Here is a 25,238-nt window from a genome sequence, read left to right as displayed (position 1 = left end):
TCATTTTTGCTCTATTGACTTTTTCCCAAAATGAATATTTCCGCCATTTAACACCGCATATGTTGACATATTTCACAAAAAAAGCTTAACTTTCTTGTTTCCATAATTTATTAATAGGACTGTTTTGTCGTAAGTCAAATATCTATATAAGTTACAAAGAAATAAAACGTACAAATACCAATGAAACGACAACAAACCGGCAATAGCGTCAAAAACTTTGTACAACAGATAGCTAAAATTCAAACCTTTTACAGAAATATACAAGCTAGATCTACGGCTTACATTAAATTCTATATAAATCAGAGTCACGTGTGTGTGTGAGGGGGAATATAACAGCATCCATATACAACAGTTTCCCTGTTCAGGTTCACTTTCCCCGAACTACTGCGGCCTATATGACTGCTGATTCGTCTTTTGTCTCAATATAATTTACATAAATAAATCCCAAAACTTCCGCAGTTTTATGGTCAAAAGTGTTTGTGTCCTTCCTTCCTTCCTTCCATATAAGTCACACTTCCTTCCAAAAAGGTGAAAATTAAAGAAGAGCGTTGCCGACTTCACTCGGCTCTTGTTCAGATGCGCACATTTACAGTAAAAATATGTCTTTTTTTCTTCTTCTTTAAATATAAGAATCGGTTTAAATAGCCGGCGCCTCTTGTCACCACGTCCTGCCGTATAACAGGGCTGAACACTGCAGGGCTGAGCCGTACTCTGCGCCGGGGGAATTGAGGTGAGAGAGGCCGGCCACTTGGCTCTGCAGGGACGGCGGACTGGAGGAGTGCGGCGCCAAATCTGGAGAGTGACCCGTGCTTCCCACCTGCTGGCTCTGGTGCTGCCCGAGGCCGGAGGTGTTGTTGGACATGATCATGACATTGCCCCCTTGCTGGTGGAGGGTCTGTGCGGAGGATGTAGGCGTGTGGCCGCTGCCTTGACACGGCTTGCCGTCCTTCACCAGCACCGGCACGGCCACCCTCCGCGGGGATTGCTGCTGCTGCTGGCAGGAGCCGCTGTCCTGCTGCATCTGCTGCTGGGACACTTTGTCTTTTGCCTGCCTCTTCATCTTATACCGGTGGTTCTGAAACCAGATTTTCACCTGGGTCGGGGTGAGGTGGATCATACTTGCCAGGTGTTCCCTCTCAGGTGCCGACAGGTACTTCTGCTGCTTGAAGCGTCGCTCCAGCTCGTAGACCTGCGCCTGGGAGAACAGCACCCGTCTCTTTCTCCTCGGGGTGCTGGACAGGGAGCCCATGCCCTTACCCACGTCTGCCAGGGAGCTGAGGCTGCCCATGCTGCCCATGTTCATGCCCGACGACGAGCCCATGAAGCGAGAAACTGATGGGGGGAAAAAACATATAATTCATACTATAAAACTGCAAATTGTACTAGCAACAATGATGCATAAAATAATTCGGTTTTTAGGCATAAAACGTCATAGAAAATTTGCTTTGAGAGCGAAGACTAGTTGATTTTTATATGTGGCACTTATGCAACTACAGACCTGATATTTATTTCCATGACTCAATATAGCAAAAAAAAAAAAACTCTAATGCGTGTCAAAGTCCATTTCATACATTATCAACTATAAAAACGAAATCTCTGAGCTCACTGACAGCAGATTGTTTTTGGTTTAATGTGATCACGTATAGTCAACATTAAATGAGCACATTTTCGGCACTAAGGATCCTTATTGTGAGACTTTGTTTTCGGATGTTTGGATGCAATGCATGCATGCTTTTGCTTTATCTTTGCCCTCCCTAATAATACAATCAAACCCTATAGGTGAAATAAAGCAGTGCCCACTATGGCAGGCAGGAACAATCACTACAATACAGTATAAACCCGGAGCATGTACACAAAAACTGCTTTTCAGCACAACTCAAAGCTGCAGTCAAAGTACAGGTGCAGGCTGTACTCACTGGTGGAGAAGCGCGGGTCCGGGTTGGCTCCGTACCAGCCGGTGGCCGTGGTGCTGCCCCTCATGCCGTCCTGGTACGACGGCAGGTCGCCCATGTTTCCCAGGTTGCCGTTACAGTAGCCCCCCATGGCCGAGTGTGACAGCTGAGAAACACCTGCCGCAGTCATGTGGTAAGCCGCAGACACAGTCCCATTATGGCCCATGTGGTGCTGCTGCATCGCCGCCTGAGAGACCTGCGGCTGCCGGTAAGAAGTGAGAGGTGCCCCCAAGTTGTTATTCTCCATACTTACTTTCTTATAGCTCTCCTCAAGGGGACTCAAGATATCGGAAACAGAAAAAGGAGTCGTATGCTTAGGGCTCATCGACATTGTTCTGGGGCTGGAGAGGGAGAAATTAGAAGGCAAGGCAATCTCTCCTTCTCTTCTTTTTTTTTTTTTTTTTTGGCCAAAGCCCCTCTGGTTCCTGTTGTCTCAACGTCGATCCTGGTAGATGAACACGTAGGAGAGCGCCTCAAGTCCGCCTTAATTGGATTGAGTGGGAGCTCGGTGCTGGCTTTGGTTTGTTTTAGCTGGGTGCCAGGTTTAAGGCTACCATCAGAGGCGGGGCATCGGCAACAATACAAAACAGCTCTAGCCTCCTTTCGTCGAGCGCAATTTCGCTTACAAGACATGTGCTCCCCTCCCACTGACAATAACATAAGCGCTGCACATGATCATAAATGTCTCGTCCCCGCGCGCTGCACGCGGCGTCCAGCCGCGCTGCGGCTGCTGCATTTGGAGTCTGCGACTTGTTGCTGTCGCTGATAAACACACCGCTGCACCTTGGGACCGCACTGACCACAATACACTTTATTAACTGTAGTGATGTTTACGAGGGCCTCTTGATGAAAGGAGGCCTATATGGACTTGAGAGTTGGAGAACCACTCCTCCGTTGAACTACTGACTTTTAATGGCCATGAGAGGCCTCCAGTGATTGCAGGATTGTTTGTGTTATGCCTTATCGTACTCAGACATGCAAAAGTGCACTTGCGGGGAGCGAAATTGACTGATACTGATAAGTAAATAAATACACATTCGCGTGTTAAGTGGCTGCGTAAATGATTAACTCCCCTCGGTTTTTTTTCTTTCTTCTTTTGATATCATTGGACGCAAACAGCGTGTTACCTATATTCAGATGCACACACTCGTCGAAAAGACCCGGTGAAAAAACAAAAAAACAAAATAGAGTCTGGAGTGGGAGAGGCTCTCATGTGAAGTTAACGGTGTTCAAGTATACTCTCATACAGCACAACGCATGCAGGTAGCCCTCAGTAGCATCTTGCCTTATGCTCAAGGAGCCATAACAGGTTCACTCAATCATATCTCATTTCTAAAATTTTACACATGGTGCACATAAAAGATTTTGGCTTCATCCAACAGCTTTGAAGTCAATACATTGTATTCTGAGGGCTTCGCTTCAGAGCCAAAGTCCACTTTTACGCAAGGTGACGTTTCTGCCATTCTTTTATTTATTTCATTTCATTTTCTCCAAGTACTAATTTTTTTAACCAAACATGAGTACTTAATCTAAAAGCAATTGTTTCTTCTTCTTATATTTGTATTGAATTGTATTGTTAATTGATATTACCACTCGTTTTCCTTCGTTTTAAAGATGTGCATAAGATTATTTTTCATAAGCAGAAATAAGTAATCATTTTAAGTTTGGCAATATTTCAACCTTAAGCAATAAAGTACAATTTCGTTGTTGTTAATATTCGGCTACAGTGTATCCTGTCTGCTGCATGTTAGGCACGAAATTATTAACATACTACCTTAGAAAATAAGCAGTGAAGAATTGAAATTGACACAATAACTTCTAACTTACACAATCTGTAGATGTCAGGATCATACCGGAGCTGAACCTGAGGCTACAACAAAACAACAAACCAAGTATTATTAGTAATATTTCGGTTTTGTAAAGGACTCGCCAGCAGGTCTAACGTGTCACGCAGCAGCAGCAGCAGCAGCAGCTCCTAGCAGAAGACGTCTGCGCCTGCAGGTCGTGCCAATATTTAAAGGAATTAAAGAAACACAGCGTCTTCTGGTGGCAGACATAAAAACGTGAAATGTTGTGTTCAGTGTTATTCCACTGAGACTCTAAAGATGTGTTCCTTGGTTCATTTCTAGATTTTTTAAACTATTTTTCTTTCCAGATTTTTCTTAAAAACTCAAATGATTGCTGATGCACCCTCAGCAACAAGCTGTCACACTGCAGCCAGACTCAGTGGAAAGCTCCATTGTTGCGGTGACATGCGGATCACGGACAGTTTGTCACGCGGATCATCGGCTACAGTTCCATATTTCACGGCTGCCTGCACGTCATTGCAGGATAGTATGTGCACTATGTGCAGCGCTGCATAGAGGTGCACACTTACCTTTAATGAAGCAATATTAGTATGTAGTCCGAGGCTAAATATTACAGTTGAAATAAATTGTTTGGATGATAGCCGAGGTGCAGGCGCATGATTCACATGCCATATAATCGCAGCAATTAAAATCACAGCATGTTTTTGCATCCAAGGTACATTTTGCTTATGCCTGCCTTAATTAATTTCACAAGATATTCTTAATCATCTAAATCAGTACCTTTCCCCTGTTCTGGCACACGGCTGTTATGGCCAATTAGCGGTAATTAGTCCAAATGTTCCGGCTAATTCCTCAGAATAATGAGGACACTGAAGTGGCGGGTATGAGGCTATAGCGAGCCTTTGTTATCGAGGCTTCACGTTGTTGTTTGTGAACTGATTGGTGTAATCCAGAGAACAACTTCAGACGGGGAAACATAAGTTTGTAAAATGAGAACAAACTAAAAAAGTTACTGTTATTGCTTAACACAAAAAAACAATAATAGTTTCTTATACAAAATTCAACGCAAATAGTTTCCACATGAATATGTCACAGGTAAAGCTACAGCAACACTGGAGAAAGATTTACAGCCGAAGTACGAATATGCACCTCAATATGAATAAATAAACTTTCAAGTGCAAAAACGTCACTTTATATCCGCTAATGAACCACAAATGAATCTCAAAAGGTACATGAAAACTATCTGCACACGTATCTCCATTGCACATAACTCCAAGGGTATCCAAAATAAATAATTATAGATCCAACATACATGTAACATTTGAGGTCCACATTAATATAAATAGATGTGCTTAATATGATATCCTGTATCCCCAAAACAGACCATATTAAATCTAATTGTAACAGATGTAAGGTAATAATGGCCGTCTCTAACAGTATTGGCTCCCCTGAGGATTTCTTTTTCCCTCAAAACTTTTGTCTGACTTTGTCCTGCTTTGACTCCGACACTCTGTCAACTCTTACAACTGTTGTTCTATCAGGAAACAGACGCTGAGAAGGAGATGACACGAAGAAAGAAAAGCGTCACCATCACACACGAGCCTTAATTTCTCTCTTTGAAAAGTGAGGTCAGATTGACTAATAGGCTGATAAACCACCAGTTATCCAATCGCCTCTCATCACAAACGGGCTACAACGTGCAGATCTAATTTCCAGCTGTGTCTCTGACCCTCCGTCACAGCAAACGGTAGGCCGCATCACAAAGGGGAAAACTGGACATTCGGGAAATACTTGAGGGCAAATACTGACGTATGACGTCACGTCAAGCAGGCACACGTCACTATGGGCGGCCATCTTTCTAGGCCCAATCAGCAAAGCAGCAGAGTGGAGATTCAAAGAGTTTTCTCTAAAGCACGGTGGGTGTTTTTTCTTTTGTATTGGTGAAGCACGGCCTCTAGTGGATCACCGGCGGCCTTCACCCAAAGACCCAAAACACACCGTTTGGTCACATTTACTGCAGGAGGTGAGAAAGGATACAGTGTGTTAGTGCGCCATCTAGTGGAGAGCTGGATCATAAACACATGAAGACCTCATCACGTTCAAGTATTACATGAAGATAACAAAGATGTCACGGTGTCACTACAATTAGCAGCTTAACATATTTGAATTCTGATTACTATTATTAAACAAATACATTTCATTATTTATATTTTATATTCTATATTATTGATCTGTACTAATCTATAACAACATTTCACTTTTTACCAGATCTTGCATCCCCGATCAGATTGTGTTTTTTGTTACTATGTTTTATATGTTATATTAATACAGATAAACACTAACTCTCATTGCTTAATCATGTTAAATATGAGTCTGGTGTACGCTGTTATACCTTGGTGACTTTTCTACTACAACTCACATCACACCAGTGTCTCTTTTGCCTTTTGTTGCTCTTGTATGTTTTCATTTTTACATTTAACATAGTTGTGTACATCTCTTATTATTTATTTTTTTATCTGTACTCATTTTTGTGCTTCTGTAACCACATTAGCTACACTTTCTGTCTAACCTTTGACCTTTGAAAACGTACACAAAAACTCCCAAAGTTCTTCACTTTTTAAAGATTTGTCACGACTGACACCATCTTCATTTACCAGCATCAGTTAGCCTCTGTTGAGACACAGAACATAAGACAATACATTATATGTTGAGACACAGGACATAAGACAATACATTATATGTTGAGACACAGGACATAAGACAATACATTATATGTTGAGACACAGGACATAAGACAATACATTATATGTTGAGACACAGGACATAAGACAATACATTATAGGTTGAGACACAGAACATAAGACAATACATTATATGTTGAGACACAGGACATAAGACAATACATTATATGTTGAGACACAGGACATAAGACAATACATTATAGGTTGAGACACAGAACATAAGACAATACATTATATGTTGAGACACAGAACATAAGACAATACATTATATGTTGAGACACAGGACATAAGACAATACATTATAGGTTGAGACACAGAACATAAGACAATACATTATATGTTGAGACACAGGACATAAGACAATACATTATATGTTGAGACACAGGACATAAGACAATACATTATATGTTGAGACACAGGACATAAGACAATACATTATATGTTGAGACACAGGACATAAGACAATACATTATATGTTGAGACACAGGACATAAGACAATACATTATATGTTGAGACACAGGACATAAGACAATACATTATAGGTTGAGACACAGAACATAAGACAATACATTATATGTTGCGACACAGGACATAAGACAATACATTATATGTTGAGACACAGGACATAAGACAATACATTATAGGTTGAGACACAGAACATAAGACAATACATTATATGTTGAGACACAGAACATAAGACAATACATTATATGTTGAGACACAGAACATAAGACAATACATTATATGTTGAGACACAGGACATAAGACAATACATTATATGTTGAGACACAGGACATAAGACAATACATTATAGGTTGAGACACAGAACATAAGACAATACATTATATGTTGAGACACAGGACATAAGACAATACATTATATGTTGAGACACAGGACATAAGACAATACATTATATGTTGAGACACAGGACATAAGACAATACATTATATGTTGAGACACAGGACATAAGACAATACATTATATGTTGAGACACAGGACATAAGACAATACATTATAGGTTGAGACACAGAACATAAGACAATACATTATATGTTGAGACACAGGACATAAGACAATACATTATATGTTGAGACACAGGACATAAGACAATACATTATATGTTGAGACACAGAACATAAGACAATACATTATATGTTGAGACACAGGACATAAGACAATACATTATATGTTGAGACACAGGACATAAGACAATACATTATATGTTGAGACACAGAACATAAGACAATACATTATAGGTTGAGACACAGGACATAAGACAATACATTATATGTTGAGACACAGGACATAAGACAATACATTATATGTTGAGACACAGGACATAAGACAATACATTATAGGTTGAGACACAGGACATAAGACAATACATTATATGTTGAGACACAGAACATAAGACAATACATTATATGTTGAGACACAGGACATAAGACAATACATTATATGTTGAGACACAGAACATAAGACAATACATTATATGTTGAGACACAGGACATAAGACAATACATTATATGTTGAGACACAGAACATAAGACAATACATTATAGGTTGAGACACAGAACATAAGACAATACATTATATGTTGAGACACAGGACATAAGACAATACATTATATGTTGAGACACAGAACATAAGACAATACATTATAGGTTGAGACACAGGACATAAGACAATACATTATATGTTGAGACACAGAACATAAGACAATACATTATAGGTTGAGACACAGGACATAAGACAATACATTATATGTTGAGACACAGAACATAAGACAATACATTATAGGTTGAGACACAGAACATAAGACAATACATTATATGTTGAGACACAGGACATAAGACAATACATTATATGTTGAGACACAGAACATAAGACAATACATTATAGGTTGAGACACAGAACATAAGATAATTATATCAATAACCTTTAACTTTAATGTTAAGTTACTTCTGGGGCACAAAGGTGTGTTTTCCACATCAATGCCATTAAATGGTTCTCAATAAAGCCATAAATGTAGATAGCAGATGGCAGATTCTGGATTTGCAATGTGTGTGCATGTGCAAAGCGTGATGAACGTCATTAAAAGTTGGTTCCCCAGTTCCCAGCCTGGGAGCATGACTCCTGAAGGGTTCACATGATCAATCTGAGGTATTGGTGTTTTCTAATTTTGGTTTGATGTCTCTCTTGAGAAACACCAGATATGTTAACCTCCTATTTCCTCTAAAAGGTTTCACAATGAAACACAAAGAAAAGAGAGATCCCCGTTGAGTTGAGCTGCCCACAACAACATGCAAACTGTGAATATGTCAATCGGAGGAAAATGTTTGTTTTAAACTTAAAAATGTTGGGAACTTGTGAACACTTTCAACTGACTTTTTAAATGCATCGGACATCAATGACATCATTTAATTTAATAAAATGAATAAAACTCATAAAAATACACAGAAAAGTGGGAACAACAGAAATCTTATGGGACTTGCTTTTTTTCAATTTTTGTTTCAGTGATCATATTGGAAACGCTGCAAACAAATCAATACATTTGTACATCTTCATACAAAAACGATCACATTTTAATGCCATGCAGTTGCACCATTTAACAATCTATCGTCAGCGTCATTGAGCTGCAGCAGTCCAATCAAAACCTCAACATTCAGCAATCGAAATGGTTATATTCTGACTCTGAGTCTGTAAATTCAATGTGCCCTCTTTTCACCTGCAGATCATTCCGATCATGCAGCACATGACTCAGAGCTCAGTCATACAGGCTTACACAAGTCAATACAATTATAATGTAGTCGTCAGTGGTATCATATAACCAACAAACATAAAAACTAGTTCTTCAAATGATGCAAATATCAAATAATTGAAAGCTAAATAAACTACAATGATTGTCCTCTTGAAGCATCTTTTCTTTAAGTTGCATGGACAAATGCTTTGACCGAGACAATGAGCCAGGTTGAGTATAAAACCTGTTATATTTTGCGAACGTTGTCTCCTATACTGCAAGTGTTCAGACATTCATGCTGTTTGTAAATGGAACTAAACTAAACTATAAGAAACAGAGATTTCAAAGGCCAATATTTAGAAAACGTTTACTGTTTGAAATACATATATGTAACAGCAAGAAGCTTGCCGATGAATGATCTGTACTAAAATTTGAAAAATAAAATCAACTCTTTCTAACTCTGAGGGTCATTAGGACCTAACACGCATTACATGTTATCTGCAACAACTTAACAAAACTCCTCCTGTGGCCTCGTTTATGTGGACCTTATAACTTTCCTAAAAGGGGCCCCTGGGGCCGGCCAGTGAGTAAAACTATAGGATGGGCAGGCTAATACAAACCCATCCTTTTCAGACAATTCCTCTGACCAACTTAAAAAACCAATGGCAACCTCTAAAAGCCTGTCTTTGTCACCCTTAAACCCCAAGATGCTCTAAAACACCATTGTGCAGTTAAACCTCATAAATTTGTCGCAGGGACTGATTAAACATCACGGGAATTGAAACACTAAAGATTTTGTCTCGGTCCCTTTTGGATCCGGGACAATGGTCCATTCACGGGGAGACACGCAGACAAAAAGAGTGTTTAAGGGGAGATGCAGCGAGCTGAGGGGTTCGGCCAGTCCCCTCCATATGTGATACAAGGTGGCCTCAGTGAGGGGGACAAAGGACCAGGTGACAGGGACGATGGGCTGCAGGGTCACAGGACGAGCAAACAACATTATAGGGGGCGTGAAAGCAGAAGACCCCCCTCGTCACTGATGAAATACTGACACGATTTTAAACACCGAGGCATATTTTTCATGGTGAAATATTTAAATTGGAGCAAAGACGGATACCTAACTTTTACTTTGAGAATATGATCAAAGGGGCAGCTTTTCTATGAATCTGTGATCCCTGGAGGTCACTTCACTGTTGGGGATATTTAACAGCACAAATAAGTGTCAATGAAACATTAACACTTAATAATGCTGTAAAATATAATGTGTCTTGTAATAAACAGCCAAACATCAATGAAAACACCTAAAAGGAAAACCCTTCTGCTGCTCAACTGACTGCACCTGTTTAGTTATCTAGTCAGATATTGATGACTAAAGCTGGAAGATAGTTGATTATCCAGATTTAATTCAGAGCTTGTTGCACTCTTAACAAATCATATCCTCTTCAAACCTACAGTACACAAACCAAGATCTCCACAAAAAGCCTGAGTCTAACAGACGTATTTATCCCACTCGCCTCAGAATAACTAAAGTGAATTGTATAAAAGTGAAAGCAGCCCAGACAACAACAGGGTGCTGTGAAAGAGGCTGTAATGTTTACTGGGCATTCTTATGCTTAAACCAAATCCAGTCCTTTTTAGAAGTGATGTTTGCTCAGCTTTTGGGTGCATAATTAGTTTTTTAACATTATAAAAGCCTCCAAGCTCCTGTCATGACCTCCTACATATTTTACATTCTACAAATGACATATGTTTTGGACCGTATTATGATTTAAAAAGCATTGAACAGCCTTACTCAAATAAGGAGAAGTAAGAAAAATAAATACATTTAACTTAAAAATGTAAAACAAAGATTTTTTTGATAGATTTTAGTTTGTTTGTTTTCAGAAATTGAGGCTAAACTTGAAAATAAGCACATTACAAAGTAAAACGTATCATTCAAAATATGAGAAACCTTTTATTAATAATTTCGTTCACAAAAAGAAACAGTTTAAACAGTTAAAAACTTTAAAGAAAGTCTCCTCAAAGACAAGAAATAACATTATTTTCCTTCAAACATTCAGGCTATAGTGGCTTCTCTATCACCGCCTAAAGCCTATACTGTAAGTCATGTATACAAATATTATGTTTCAACAGCTTTACTCACAAATACATTATCTCACTGGATCATTACAAATATACAGGCTACACCAGTAAGCCCGAGTTTGAGAACATTGTAAAAGCATTTTAAAATATTGTAAATTATCAAAATAAAATGTGCAAAATATTCTTCGTTCTATAGTGAAAAACTAAATGTTTAAGTTGCTCGAAAATTTGCAAAAACATTCAGAAAACATTTGATGCCATTCTAAATGAGTTTGTGCGTTGAAATGAGGCCTTCACTTGAAAGAGTTAAAGTGGACTGAGTCGCTCCAAAAGTCCCTCCAGGCGAATCTGGAGGCCGCCGCGGTGGGAAAGTGCTGGTGATACCTTGGAGGAAGAGCGACGGGGGACGGATGCTGCAGAGACGGGTAGGCTAAGGGGAAAGGTATCGCCTGAGAATGAGGTAAACAGCCAGCTTTCTCCGTGTCAAGTAAGCAGGTGTGAAAAGGTTTCCCATCCCGGACCAGGATCGGAACAACGACCCGGCGGAGCACCGGAGGCTGCAGTATCTCCAAGTCGTGTAGCACTCCCTCTGCCCGGCCTCTCTTCATCTTGTAGCGGTGGTTTTGGAACCAGATCTTCACCTGGGTCGGGGTCAGGCTGAGGAGCCGGGCCAGCTGCTCTCTCTCCGGGCCGGACAGGTAGCGCTGCTGGCGGAAGCGCCTCTCCAGCTCCAGGGTCTGGGCCTTGGAGAACAGAACGCGGCGCTTCTTGCTCTTCTTGCTCTTGTCGGGCTCAGAGTCCAGGGACGAGTCATCCGGCTTGGTCGAGTCAGGGGAGGCCCCGAGACTACCTTCGTCAGAAGCTGCAGAGATAAATAATGCTGGTTAGTCCAAATTCATATAGAAATAATGTGATACTATGGATTGTATCCTCCCTTCAGGACGTTTATCTGTCCATCTATCCATCTATCCATCTATCCATATATCCATCTATCCATCTATCATTATCTATCTGTTCCTAATAATTTAAAAATAAAGCTTTTAAAATATAAACAATACCTCCGGAAGAGGCCGCATCATGTTCGAATAGGCTATCCATATCTAACTATATGGATAAAGATTCATTATGATTTCAAAAAGAAGCTACAATCCTAAAATATAAAATATATATATATTTCTAGATTAGGATAGATGAGTGATATGCATGCACTCACATATGCACGGACTCCGGTCGCAGTCCATCCAGGAGCTGTACGGCGAGCTGGAGGAGCAGGAGTAAAGCGGGGAGGACCGCGGAGCTGCCTCCGCATCCAGCTCTGGCAAATCCAGGATGCTCCTTACGGAAAAACTGAACTTGGTCGGGGTGGCCATCGCGTCCGTGCGTGCAGTCCGGGGTTTGTTTTGCGTTAAATGTCGGCTAGATTTATCCAAGGAGAAGAAAAAAAACGCAGCGGATCCTCTCCACTTTACGCGCAGTCCAAACAACAGCTCGGAAACCAATGTGTGCACTGGGCTCAGTGTTTACACAAACAGCACTCCATAAGCTGCAAACACAAGGCTGCTCCGTTTATAAAGCCCCCTCCCACCGATGAGTACCTGAATGGCCGGAGTGCTGTCACCCAATGATGGTAGGTGCAGAATAAGAAGAAGAAAAAAACCTTCAACAATGAGCGAAGGAAACACTCGTCATCATTACAGATTCGTCCCGTATCGTCAAACTGGGAAACAGATAATGGGAATTGTTGGAGCTGAATCACGTCTTGGGTGGCAACTGACAACAGAGCCCGTCCCATCATCAAACTCCCCCCTCCTCCCCCTTGTTCTCGCCCAAACAACGTGTCCAACATTTGCATACAAAGTGAGCAATTAGCGTGATGCCTGCGAGTTGGTTTAACTAATACGTCCATTAGAGGCGTATTAATTGCAGCCGTGAGAAGTTTTGACGTTTATGGATGGTGGCGGAAATTTCCTTTGACATATTTAGGGGAAATGCTTTCCTTTTGAGTTTTGTGGATGATTTATGATTATATGACCATTTTTTTTAAATGGTAAAACTTAACGCTAACATTTAATAAATGGTTTATAAGCACAGATACATGTTTATTAATGTATTTGTCCACAGCTATAACTCCTCCTGTGGGCACCAATCAGTGAGGGCTGGTGTACAAACACAATAAATAAGATATATTATATATAATATTAAACCACAGATGTGACATGTCTTAATAGGATAAGTTATAAACAAACGTCTATAGTGTTAAACACATTTACAGTACGAATAAATTAATATAGATTTGATACAAAAACATAACCATAATTGAATTACAGAGGCAAATAACTCCAAACATGGCTGATTTAGCTTCAGACAGATTGGAGCAGTGACGAGATTTTATTAATTGGTAGCTAATCAAGATAAATGATTGGTAATTCATCATGCTTCGCGCGCAGAACTCAGAGGAAACACTGTGGCTTCTCGTGTATTTTCTTGGTTTTTATCTCCTTAATTTGACATCGACGGCTTTAAAATTCTGATATTCTCATAATAAAGGGGTCCGGTCGTTCTCTACCCAATCGGACGCCCACAGGCTGATATCTTGGCTCTTTTTGTCGCTCCACACATATAAAACGCATTAAATGCAAAGTGTGAATCCAGCCTTATGTGGGGGCTTCTCTCCCCCGTCCACCGTATTTGATATTGATATCGGCCCTCATCCACTTCAGCGAGGTGCATGAGGCCGAGGAGGAGAGTGGCGGTGGACATGCCTCCCCAGTCGTCCTGGGTGGTCGGACGAGAGGGAACACAAATACATGCCAACCAGAGGAGGGGAACAAAAGGGGAAAATGTAGCCCCGCGTCCGAGACCCGTTGGAAGCATTTGTTCCAGTCAAGATTTTGCATTTGTTCAGTCCCACAATAATGCCTGATTGACGCCCCGGCACAATGTCCTTTAACTTTGCAGGATAAATCCGAGCTTGTTCCGTGTTGTCATGGTTTTGAATGGAACTGAATGGGATCTGGGATACTATCTACTGGTCTGCGTCTACTGCCGCCAAGCCTATGGTACTAAGCAATATTACATGTGTGATTCAGGACGTATACATTCCTGTTAGATTTTCAAAGTTCAACAAAGTCGGTGACCTGTATTATCAGCCCAACATACTCCAGGATCAACATTGATCTACAGTTACGCACATTACGCACAAGTTGCAAAACAAACTATTACGGAACCTTTAAGATGAATTGTGATATCACTGAGAGGACTGACACCCGCTTTTAGCATCATGTCTGTTTACACACCAGCCTCCCGGCGGTTGACAAACACCAGGGGATTACAGTAGCGCAGGTTTGCTGCTGGAGTGGATAGTTTACAGAGGGCACTCGATTGGAGAGCGGAAACACGCAAAGGCAAAGAAAAGTCATGTCCAAAGAGCGGGAATTTCTCTGTCCACAATGACCCAGCAGCCACTTAATCTATTTAACACCCGCAGGCTTCAGCCAGAGAGGGTCCTCTGCAGCTCCCAAGAGCTCTCCACTGCCAAATATTGACTCTGTTGTTCAGCTCTCCATTCCCCATCCCCTTCTCAGCCAAATGGAGATTTTTTTCTCACATGGTTCTGGATTAAGCAGCTGAACTGACAGTTTTAACATTTCAGCCCTCAATGAATATTTTGTAGACTAATACACTTGTAATCCAACACTGATTTACTCTATTCTTGAAATCATATATAAAACTTAAGGTGTTTAATCTCCCTTCAATGCAAAATGTTGTTAATCTTGGATGTTTGAGCTTCACAGTGCAGAATAATGTTTGTGCTGAGTTTGACACTTTTTTTCACTTTAATCTGCTGAAAGGGAAAAGATTGTCTTAAAATTTGATTTCAAGACATGAACGAGTACAACCTTTTGACATTACAACTAATTTGAGAGCCAATCATGGCTCAATCGGTGGGATGAGGAGACCTGAAACCTCCAGTACACAAACACACAATAAAAGCTGTGTGTCTAGAAGTTCAACTTTTAAATTGAAAACATTTGCATTCATAGATTCTGAAGTAGAGTACTTTATTCTATGTCTTCAAACATTATGGAGGGGATCTTTAACAATCAGGCAATTTCTAAACTGTTGTGTCCACACAGTGACTTAACTTAACCAGCATCTATTAGATGTTCACTCAAAATGAAGGAATACTTTGCAGACCTTTAGCCCTTTGCATTTCTAACATTTTTGTGCACATTTATAAAAATAAACATAATTTTTGTTGGTTCTTTCTGCTGCAGGAAGACAGCATAAAAGACAATCCCACATGACACCGCCATTAAAAGGAAGGGTACAAAGAAACCTCTACCTCTAAATGTAAACAACATTCAACAAGAGTATAAAAAACAAACATATCTATCTATCTACTTATCTTCCATTAATACTGCATTTATACTTTTTTACTTCCATTAATACTGCATTTATACTTGTGTTATATATCGTAGCATTGTGTACATAATTAACATTTTATTTTACAAAGCACTTTATTTATATTTTACATAGTCCTTTATTTCTTTTTTTCTTATATTTCGTTTTGCTTATCAATAAGAGCAACTGTAACGTACACATTTCCCCCTGGGGATCAATAAAGTTAGCTGATTCTGATATGAAAATGTATTTTACGACAGGATTTATAATGTGAGACTGTTTCAAAGCCGAGGTGGCACTACAGCATGAAATCGATGCAGCACAACCAGAGATAGTCTTTTTTAAATTCCAATTATTCTTATATCTTAACAACTTAACGACTACATTTCCCACAATGCATCGTGGCCACTGACAGTTTGGTCGGACATCCAGATGTGTTATATTGCTGTTTGCAGCTAAAGTAGCCTCGAGATGAGCGGAATATAGACACTCACTTCTTTGTAATCCACACCCAAAGATTTATTTTAACATTATCAAACTTGTAGTCTTCAGTACAAGGTGACGATAAATTGCCTCAAGTGACATCACATAAGGCGATCAGATTCACGCAGCTCCCTCAGCAACGAAAGGCTTTATGCAACTTTTTACACAAATGCAGTGTCACATCCCTGCAACACCTGCAAGCAGACGATGATGTGTGACAATAGGTGGAGTTCTCCTTTAAGTTGAATAAACAAACAAAGTCCAGCCACAAATACATGTGAATCTTCTAGTCTGACTTTTATTGTGACGCACTTGACTCAACTTGAGTTTTGAAAAGTGCTGTATAAATAAATCTGTATTACTTAAATCATCTAACAGATCATATCACATATCATCTAAGTCAGGGTCCTTAAACCAAACACGCACAACGTCCCCAATGTCCTCTACTTTACTTGTGTTATCCATGCTCTAAACACTATGTGTTGGCTCAAATTAGAGCCTAAAGCCAGGATGTTTATCTGATCTCAGTCTGACCGGTTATCCATCACATATACACCCACAATGACCCCTCTGTTGGCTCCTCAGTGCAGTTATGGTAGCTCAGTGTAGCATGATGCTCCAGCAGCTGCACCTGCCGCTGGTGTCCTCTCCCTCTCAGTCCTGTAAATACCATTAGCATTTCGGAGAGGGGCTACAGGGGGATAATGACTTGGCAGCCACATCTCTCTCTAAGCAGCAAACTGAGGTCTTGTGAGGCTGCTTGATCATGTAGCAGCTGTGTGTGCTGCTTAGTGAAAGTGTGTCCAAAATAAGTCAGGTTTGTTTATACGGTGCTTTAAGGCACACAACTGAGTGTGTACCTAACGAGATTCTCAATAAAGGAGTTACAAAACAGGGGAAAGTGGGACATCAACAGGAAAGTAGACTTTAAGAGCAAAGGCACTTGAAACAACATGTCACACACATAGAAAAGAGAATTCTATCCCCCATTTTTAAGCACTTTAAAGTTCAAATAGTTTGATATTTTGAGAGAACTTTTCATGTCTTTAGAAATTGTATTTCAGACCAAAAATAAATCATATTCTTACTGGTTTTCAACTTTAAAGCCACAATGTTTCCTCTATGTTCTGTGCATGCAACAAAAGGAATTATTGGCATTATATCATGATTATCAAATAATGAAGTTAGCAGTGATCAGTCCTTGCTCTGATTAGACACATAGCGTGTGATGAAATATTAACACTTCATTTTCTTTACTCAATAAGAAAAAGCAACAACAAAACATGCAAAAGTTTCTCATAAATAATGAAATAGGTCTTACCTTTGAGTCATAGTCTGTCAGCGTTGATAGGAGTCACAGTAAGTTGATCACAGTAATGTTGATGTGATGCTTTGATCAAATGTGAGATCACTATCTTTAGAAGATCTGCAGCTCCAGATGATGACCAGTGTTGAACTTCTACAACAGAAGCGGCATCAATTAATACCGTTTTTTGAAGGTAGCACCATTAGCAAAAGGGCTACAATAATAATCTGTTTTATTCCATCTGCAGACATTTGATGAAGAGGATAAATCGGATATATTTGTTGAAATGAGAGAGAGCATAAAGGGAAACTAAAGGAGCTGTTTCAGTTATGTCCTCCAGACTTTATGCCATTAGTTTGTTTGGAGATAAAAAAGGTTGTGATCATTCAGGATGCAGGTATCAGCCACTAAGATCAAGGCGTCGTCTATCCTGAAACAAGACATTTTAAAAAGCCTTGTTGGTGTCTTACTTTCTGAACACAAAACATGTAACTTCTGAGCACCAACACCAGCTGGAGACTCTGGACCGTCTTTGCTCTGACTTGCTGGATATGTGTGATACTTGGTTGCCCTCTAGAGGACACATTCAAACTGACAGACAGACTCCAACCAACCACAAACGTTGAGGGGAGTTCAGCACACTTCATCTCTGTTGGCAAACAGATGTGACAGTTCCTCAGGAGTGTCTCTTTTGAGAGTTGTTTGTACCTGTTGCTCTTCATTCTCAGGAGCTTGTTGTGTAACTAAAGAAGACCGAGAATCAGAGGGTGAAATTATCTGAAAGGATGACACAGGGTCTGTTAGTACAGCAGTTATTGTTCAGAGCCTCAACAAAGAGGACATTCTTGTTGACCATGTAGACCTGGACATGAAGATCAGAGCCTCCATGCATTCCCTCTGTTAGGAAAATAAATTATGAATTTGATAATCAGTGGAACCTTTCTTTTGGGTTGATGCATTTCAAGGTGCCTTAAGAAGTATTGCGATAATTTGCTCAAGTTAAAGTACCACAATGTAAAACAAAAAACTCCATTACAAGTAAAAGTCCTGCATGCAGAATCCTACTTGAGTAAAAGTACATTAGCAGCAAAACATTAAAGTATTATAAGTAAAAAGTACTCATTCTGCATTAACTTAATCTATTATTGGATTATAACTAATTCTTTAATATGTTGGCGCCATTTTAATGATGAAATGAAATTGAAGTAGTGGCATAAAAAGTATTTTAGTAAATGTATTTAGTCACTTTCCATCATTGCAAGTGAAGGCAAAACACGTTTATATGCAGAAGAACGCAGGAAAAGAAATACACAGTGTACAGACATAGGAATGCCCTTTTAAAATTAAATTTAAAAACAACTTCAATTAAAACAGGATTATTGAAATAGCTTCTTATGCAGCAGTGAATTGGTACTGCGTGCTTCTTTATACTTCAGCTACACTTTAGAAGGAAATATTGTAATTTTTTCCCCAGCTGGAGTTACGATAGAATTTGTAGATAACATTTTTACAAACAAAACATTAACTCTATTAAATATGATACAAAGGATGGAAAGGAGGCTCCGACCGCTTGTCGAACCTCAGTTTCAAGAGGAGCAGTGCGGATTCCGTCCCGGCCGTGGAACAGTGGACCAGCTCTTTACCCTCGCAAGACTACTGGAGGGGCTCTGGGAGTTTGCCCAACCGTCTACATGTGCTTTGTGGACTTGGAGAAGGCTTTCGACCGGGTCACTCGGGGGTTCTTGTGGGGGGTGCTGCGGGAGTATGGGGTGCCGGACCCGTTACAACGGGCGATCCGGTCTCTGTACGACTGCAGTAGGAGCTGTGTCCGCATTCTCGGCAATAAGTCAGACACGTTCCCGGTGGGTGTTGGCCTCCGCCAGAGCTGCCCTTTGTCACCGGTCCTGTTCGTGATTTTCATGGACAGGATATCTAGGCGCAGCCTGGGGGCAGAGAACGTCAGTTTCGGGGGTCTCGGGATCGCCTCTCTGCTATTTGCAGATGATGTGGTCCTGTTAGCCTCCTCGGATCGTGACCTCCAGCATTCACTGGGACGGTTTGCAGCCGAGTGTGAAGCGGCGGGGATGAGAGTTAGCACCCCCAAATCTGAGGCCATGGTGCTCTGCCGGAAACCGGTGGATTGCTCCCTCCAGGTGGGGACGGAGTGCCTACCTCAAGCGAAGGAGTTCAAGTATCTCGGGGTCTTGTTCACGAGTGAGGGTAAGATGGAGCGGGAGATCGACAGACGGATCGGTGCGGCTGCAGCAGTAAAGCAGGCGCTGCACCGGACCGTCTTGGTGAAGAGGGAGCTGAGCCGGAAGGCAAAGCTCTCAATTTACCACTCGGTCTACGTTCCTACCCTCACCTATGGTCACGAACTCTGGGTCGTGACCGAAAGGACAAGGTCGCGGCTACAAGCGGCCGAAATGAGTTTCCTCCGTAGGGTGGCCGGGCTCAGCCTTAGAGATAGGGTAAGGAGCTCGGTCATCAGGAGGGAGCTTGGAGTCGAGCCGCTACTCCTTCGCGTCGAAAGGAGTCAGCTGAGGTGGTTCGGGCATCTAATTAGGATGCCTCCTGGACGCCTCCCACTGGAGGTTTTCCAGGCACGTCCAACTGGGAAGAGACCCCGGGGAAGACCCAGAACACGCTGGAGAGATTACATCTCCCAGCTGGCCTGGGAACGCCTCGGGATCCCCCAGAATGAGCTGGAACATGTTGCCGGTGAGAGGGAGGTCTGGGTCGGCCTGCTTGCCCTGCTGCCACCGCGACCCGACCCCGGATAAGCGGTGGAAAATGGATGGATGGATGGAAATATGATACAGCAAAATCCAACAGTATATAAAGTAGCATTAAGAGGCTGCTCACTTTTTAAATTCTCAGTATTATTATTCCAATAATCTGACAGAATCTCAAATGGACCATACTGCTCAACAAGTATTCTAATATCAAAGTAAATTAATTGTTTTGTACTATGACTTAGAAATCTTGAATGTAAAACTTTGACCTGTGACAGTATTTTTACAGAGTTATTGCTCATTTCACTTCAGTAAAGAGTACTTCTTGCACCTCTGCTAAGAAGTTATTAATACTCCTGTAGAAGTATTTGTGTTTGATTCCTAAATGTCCACCAGATGGCGCCACTGTATTTTAGTTTAAACATGCTGTCTGGGTTTAGGACGCTGCAGCATCATTGACCCTCCGACTAAACAAGGACACACAGAGAGACTTCAGATAAAGAAAGAAGATGCTTTCACATTTCTGCCTTACCTGCTGCCAGGAAACACATCAAATGTCTGATTTCCGGAGCATCTGTTGCTCAACGAGTAGGACTGGATGTTCCTCCTTGTTATTACCATTCCTGCAGTGAAATCAACTCTCCTCAATGTACCTGAGCCGCCTGGCAACGTACTGCTTCATATTCCACTAACATGTCATTATGTTTTTTTTTTACAATAAAACGCAGCAGCCTCACCTCATTTCCACGTTGGGAGTGTCACCGCGCTGCATGCCGAGCGGTTCAAGGAGGCCTCGGAGCTGCTTCAATCCTGTCAACTGTTCTCTTCTTCATTGAGCAGAGAGAGTTACATCACAACTGAACTGAGAAATAACATGTGAAAAGTTTCTATTTTTCTAATTTCTATCATTTGTAAATTGTATTCGTTTATTTTTCCCGATGGTCGGTTAATTGAATAACAAAACTATATCAGAGGACACAATTCTCAGTGACATTATACATCTGACTCTCTGTTTGTTTTTGGGGATATTGAACTCTCGGTCCACTCGGTAATCTAATAACATGTACAAATCTGACGCTCGATGTGCCCAAAACTGACTAATTGCAGGAATGTTTCTGCGCTTATGCAGTGATCTTAATGAATGAGGAAATGTAATATAAATCCAATCCAGGTATGACTCAACGATTCCTCGGGTTTGCCGTAACGCGGCGGTGTGGCCTGTATCAACACCCCTGCACAAAGGAAACGCCGCGTAAAAGTGCATTGAAGGTACAAGTCTCCATTTTTCCCAGTGTCCTTGGTTTGGGACAAAGAGCGCACCAAATTAGGGCGGAGTGAAATATCTAATACTAATGGATGCCAGGTGCCAGACGAACAGATGTCAAAGTGATGTATGCTTAAAAGTGTCGTAAATATTGTTTATTTTTGTCCCTCTCCGCTGAAACCCGGACCTGGCCTCTGAAACACGACTACATAGTCGTTAACCCGCGTTCGTCCTCATTAAGGCCGCACTAAAGTTACCGCGAGAAGTGCTAACCTGCAGAAAGACTTTAATAGTGTCACCACCGTTTGGGATGCAAAGGTGAGAGTCATCATTGCGGGTCATTTTAAAGTTCGCTCGAGTGATGGCGTAGTCCTAAAAAAGTAGTGGCACTCCTTACATTAAAGCTTCACTAGTCTTATATTATTTGTATCAAACAGCTGGAGGCGACACCACTTCTCTCTGCGCCTTAATAACCCGGATTAGTGGTGCTTTTAGGTGACAAACTGCTGGGCCTTGAAAGCAGCACGCGTGTATCTTATTGCATATGTCAGCCAGTTTGGGGACATAGTATGAGATGACAGACCTCCTACTCATCTAAATCACTGCGCGTCCCCATAATAACCCGTTAGTGGTGACTTGGATTTCCCGCATAGGATCATACTGGGAACATTAAAACAGGAAGGGTTCTTTTTTTTTTTTTTTTTTGCACCGCTCTGCAGCTTTCCTCCACCGATAATCTGAACGGCTCTGCACGCGCGTGTATGACATATATGGAAGTCTGTGCACAAAAAAAGAAAAACGTATTTATTTATTTTAAACCACAAAGAAGAATCAGTTGACGGATTACAGTCCAAGCATATAAATACATTTCCGGTTACTTCTCCCTCGATACAAAAAGTGCTTTGAAATTTCTGGTTCTGAAGTTCAGGCCCACTGATACAAAGTCATGCATTATGTCGCAATAACTTAACGCGGATGGTGACATGTGAGTATGACAAAAACAAATCTCTGCATGGAAAATAGCATCGGTGATAATAAGAATAAGAATAACAATGTCATCTTTGAAATAGCATTCATAATGGGGATGTAATAATAATTAAATACAGATTCTCAAAATGACATTAAATCAAATTACTGATATTGTTTTTCAACTATTTTTCAGTTGACTTGTTAGAGGCTCTTTTCTGAATCGGAAATGTTATTTTATTGTTAGTATTATTAGTATTATTTTAAGTTACAGCAGAGAAACACATTTTCATTGAAAATTCAAAATGACTGAATAGCCAATTGAGTGTTTTTTAGTTTAGGTTTTTTACTTTAAAATTGTATTATGCCATTTAATATTTCAACCTCGGAAATTGTGTGCTATTTATCATGTATGTCTTATTGTGCACTATGATTGCGCGTTGCATAAAGGAGTTAAAACTGTAGGTTTGGTGATGAATAAATTGCCAAGTACGTCAGTTTACACCTTTATGTCTCGGGTTTTCATTCAACTTCCCGCAGACGTGAGAGATGACGATAAAATGTGATTGATTGAGAGACTGAAGCGCGAAAAATAGATGTTTAGTACTTCAGATTATTTATTACAAACTAATGAGGGAATATTTGTGACCTGCATCCAATTAATCAGAGCGTATTAAACTGGTGAAACACTAAAATGGTGGATGGCTGATGGAGGAAGCTGAATCCTATCTCCCTCATCATCATCATCATCATCATCATTCATAGAAATAAAAGCATTTGATAGATGCTGAATAGATCATAACAATAAATCCCCAAAACACCTTCAGTTTAAAGTTTTGATTCTGACTGTGATTTTTTTGTTTTCATTAAGATGAGAACGGTTATAGTATCGTATTGACTTTGTTGCAGTGTTGCATTAATTCAGTCACGGATAATAACTCATTCTCACAGTTAGATGAAGAATATACTTCGATTATGAGACACGTTTTGGTCGAGATTCATTTTTATGAAGTGAAACAAATAGACGCTTTTGAGGAATAAATGATTTTTGGAAGATACAAGCGATTGATTTAGGTTTGATTATAGATTGTTATTCATTCGACGCTTTTTTTTATTTACCACAACATCGTGATGACCCCTCACTGATGAGGAATGGAAATGCATATCTGCTTAATATTTAGGTTATTCGATCAGACTTAATCGAAATCCTGCAACTCTTTTCTGTCTCTAATCTTATACTTGATGTGAAAAAGTTCGAGCCTCATAAACCAGGACAGGTATGTATGTTCACATAGAGCTGCACCGCATCTCTCCCATTGTGGCGACAACAACAACTAAAAGTTCCATCAAGTCCTCACTTGTTGGAAAATGTGGAAATTAAAAACAAAAAAAGCAATTAGGTAACTTTGTTCACACATGAAGAAGATATTTGAGGTGGGAGAGGCTGTTTCACAACATCTAGAACTGCACAGTATAGGTGTAAACAAAGTCTCTCGGATCTTTTTGGAACAGTAGTTTTTTCTCCTCTGGTCACATATTTCAGACTGAGGCCGCTGTAGGACTGAGACATGTGGATATTTGACATGGTAGCGCGAGCAGACCGGTTTCTGTAAAACACCTGAACATGATTCTGAATTTTCGAAAAGTTTATTCTTGAGAGTGCTTCATTTGAGCTAATGTCAGTGAATAAAGTGGGTGAACTATGACCTCCAGTCACAGTTAACACAACTTAGAAGACGCTTTACTCAACATTTACAATGTCATGATGTGCAGGTAGTCAACACGTTTCTTCCATCATCTTGACTCAATAAGGACCTTCTCTCCATGAAATCAATTATGAGTAAAGCAAACACTTTCCCATGAAAGAAAGCTGTGAAATAAACAGGTACGAGGTCAGCCAGTACAGTAAAACAGCTGTTTGCTGAATCAATTCCACAAAAGATAAATAGAAAAATGAATCTGTAAACAAAAGAGACAAATAACAAAATAAAACCCCATAATAGATTCATCATTTAGAATATTTAAAATAATTATCATTATCCTGATATAAATAATATCTCACATCTCCAAGAGTTTAATTACATAGAAACTCGATTACATGTTCTTGTAATACAAATGTAAATGTTTTTAATAAGTTGAGCCATTTTTAAAGTGTAATACAACTTTTTGAAGAGATATCAAATATATTTTTAGAGAGAGAAATTACAAAGTAAAAATGTGCTGCAGGAAAAACAAGAAACTCACGTGTGAGAATATATTATTCACAGAATGTCCATCACGCATTAAATTAAGATGATGGAGCCCCAATGAGATTGCGTGCTTTAAGATCTGCATTGCTAATTTGTTGCACAAAAACCGTAAACGCGCCAGTGCTGTGCATGTTTGCACTAAAGTCCAATCCATTAAACGTTCTGCAGGATTTAGCCAAAAACATACTTTTTTAAGTAAAAGTACAATTTAGTTTAATTATGTTTTTGTTAAGTAAGAACTGGGCCTTTACATGATAATAATAATCAGATTTGTAACAAATGTTAGGGTGAAATTTGCTACAAATCTGATTATTATTATGTAAAGGCCCATAACATAATATGTACATTAGAATAAATCTGCTGCCAGTCACAGAAACAGTATGAGATGAGGGAATACATCGGCCCGTTTGTCTCCTGCAGAGAGCTACAGTCGAAGTCCATCGTTACACAATTTGTCTGACAAGTGATGCGTTGCCTTCACAGGCAGTTTGAACAATTCAATTCGAC

At 40.3% G+C, this 25,238-nt stretch overlaps 2 protein-coding genes across 2 annotated transcripts; both read right to left on the bottom strand.

Annotated features, from left to right (window-relative positions):
* Positions 1-658: 658 nt before the first annotated feature.
* nkx2.1 (NK2 homeobox 1) lies at positions 659-2,351 on the bottom strand. The gene is made up of 2 exons (XM_076108309.1): positions 1,917-2,351; positions 659-1,332 (listed from the first exon to the last, which is right to left on the bottom strand). Exons 1-2 carry the CDS (start codon positions 2,281-2,283, stop codon positions 659-661), a joined length of 1,041 nt encoding a protein of 346 aa, XP_075964424.1. The 5' UTR covers positions 2,284-2,351.
* Positions 2,352-11,617: 9,266 nt separating this feature from the next.
* nkx2.9 (NK2 transcription factor related, locus 9 (Drosophila)) lies at positions 11,618-12,694 on the bottom strand. Its single transcript, XM_076108741.1, has 2 exons — positions 12,538-12,694; positions 11,618-12,186 (listed from the first exon to the last, which is right to left on the bottom strand). Exons 1-2 carry the CDS (start codon positions 12,692-12,694, stop codon positions 11,618-11,620), a joined length of 726 nt encoding a protein of 241 aa, XP_075964856.1.
* Positions 12,695-25,238: the final 12,544 nt, after the last annotated feature.

Source organism: Anarhichas minor, unplaced genomic scaffold, assembly GCF_050575085.1.
Source record: "Anarhichas minor isolate MPS153535 unplaced genomic scaffold, ASM5057508v1 ptg000040l, whole genome shotgun sequence".
NCBI lineage: Eukaryota > Metazoa > Chordata > Actinopteri > Perciformes > Anarhichadidae > Anarhichas > Anarhichas minor.
This window is presented reverse-complemented; position numbering and strand designations above follow the sequence as displayed.

Excerpts from the sequence above, each read along its gene's own strand:
- nkx2.9 (XM_076108741.1), bottom strand. The coding sequence starts at position 12,694 with ATGGCCACCCCGACCAAGTTCAGTTTTTCCGTAAGGAGCATCCTGGAT. Across the intron at positions 12,187-12,537 it reads CGACCGGAGTCCGTGCATAT|CTTCTGACGAAGGTAGTCTC; the intron begins GTGAGTGCATGC and ends TTATCTCTGCAG.
- nkx2.1 (XM_076108309.1), bottom strand. The coding sequence starts at position 2,283 with ATGTCGATGAGCCCTAAGCATACGACTCCTTTTTCTGTTTCCGATATC. Across the intron at positions 1,333-1,916 it reads GGACCCGCGCTTCTCCACCA|TTTCTCGCTTCATGGGCTCG; the intron begins GTGAGTACAGCC and ends TCCCCCCATCAG.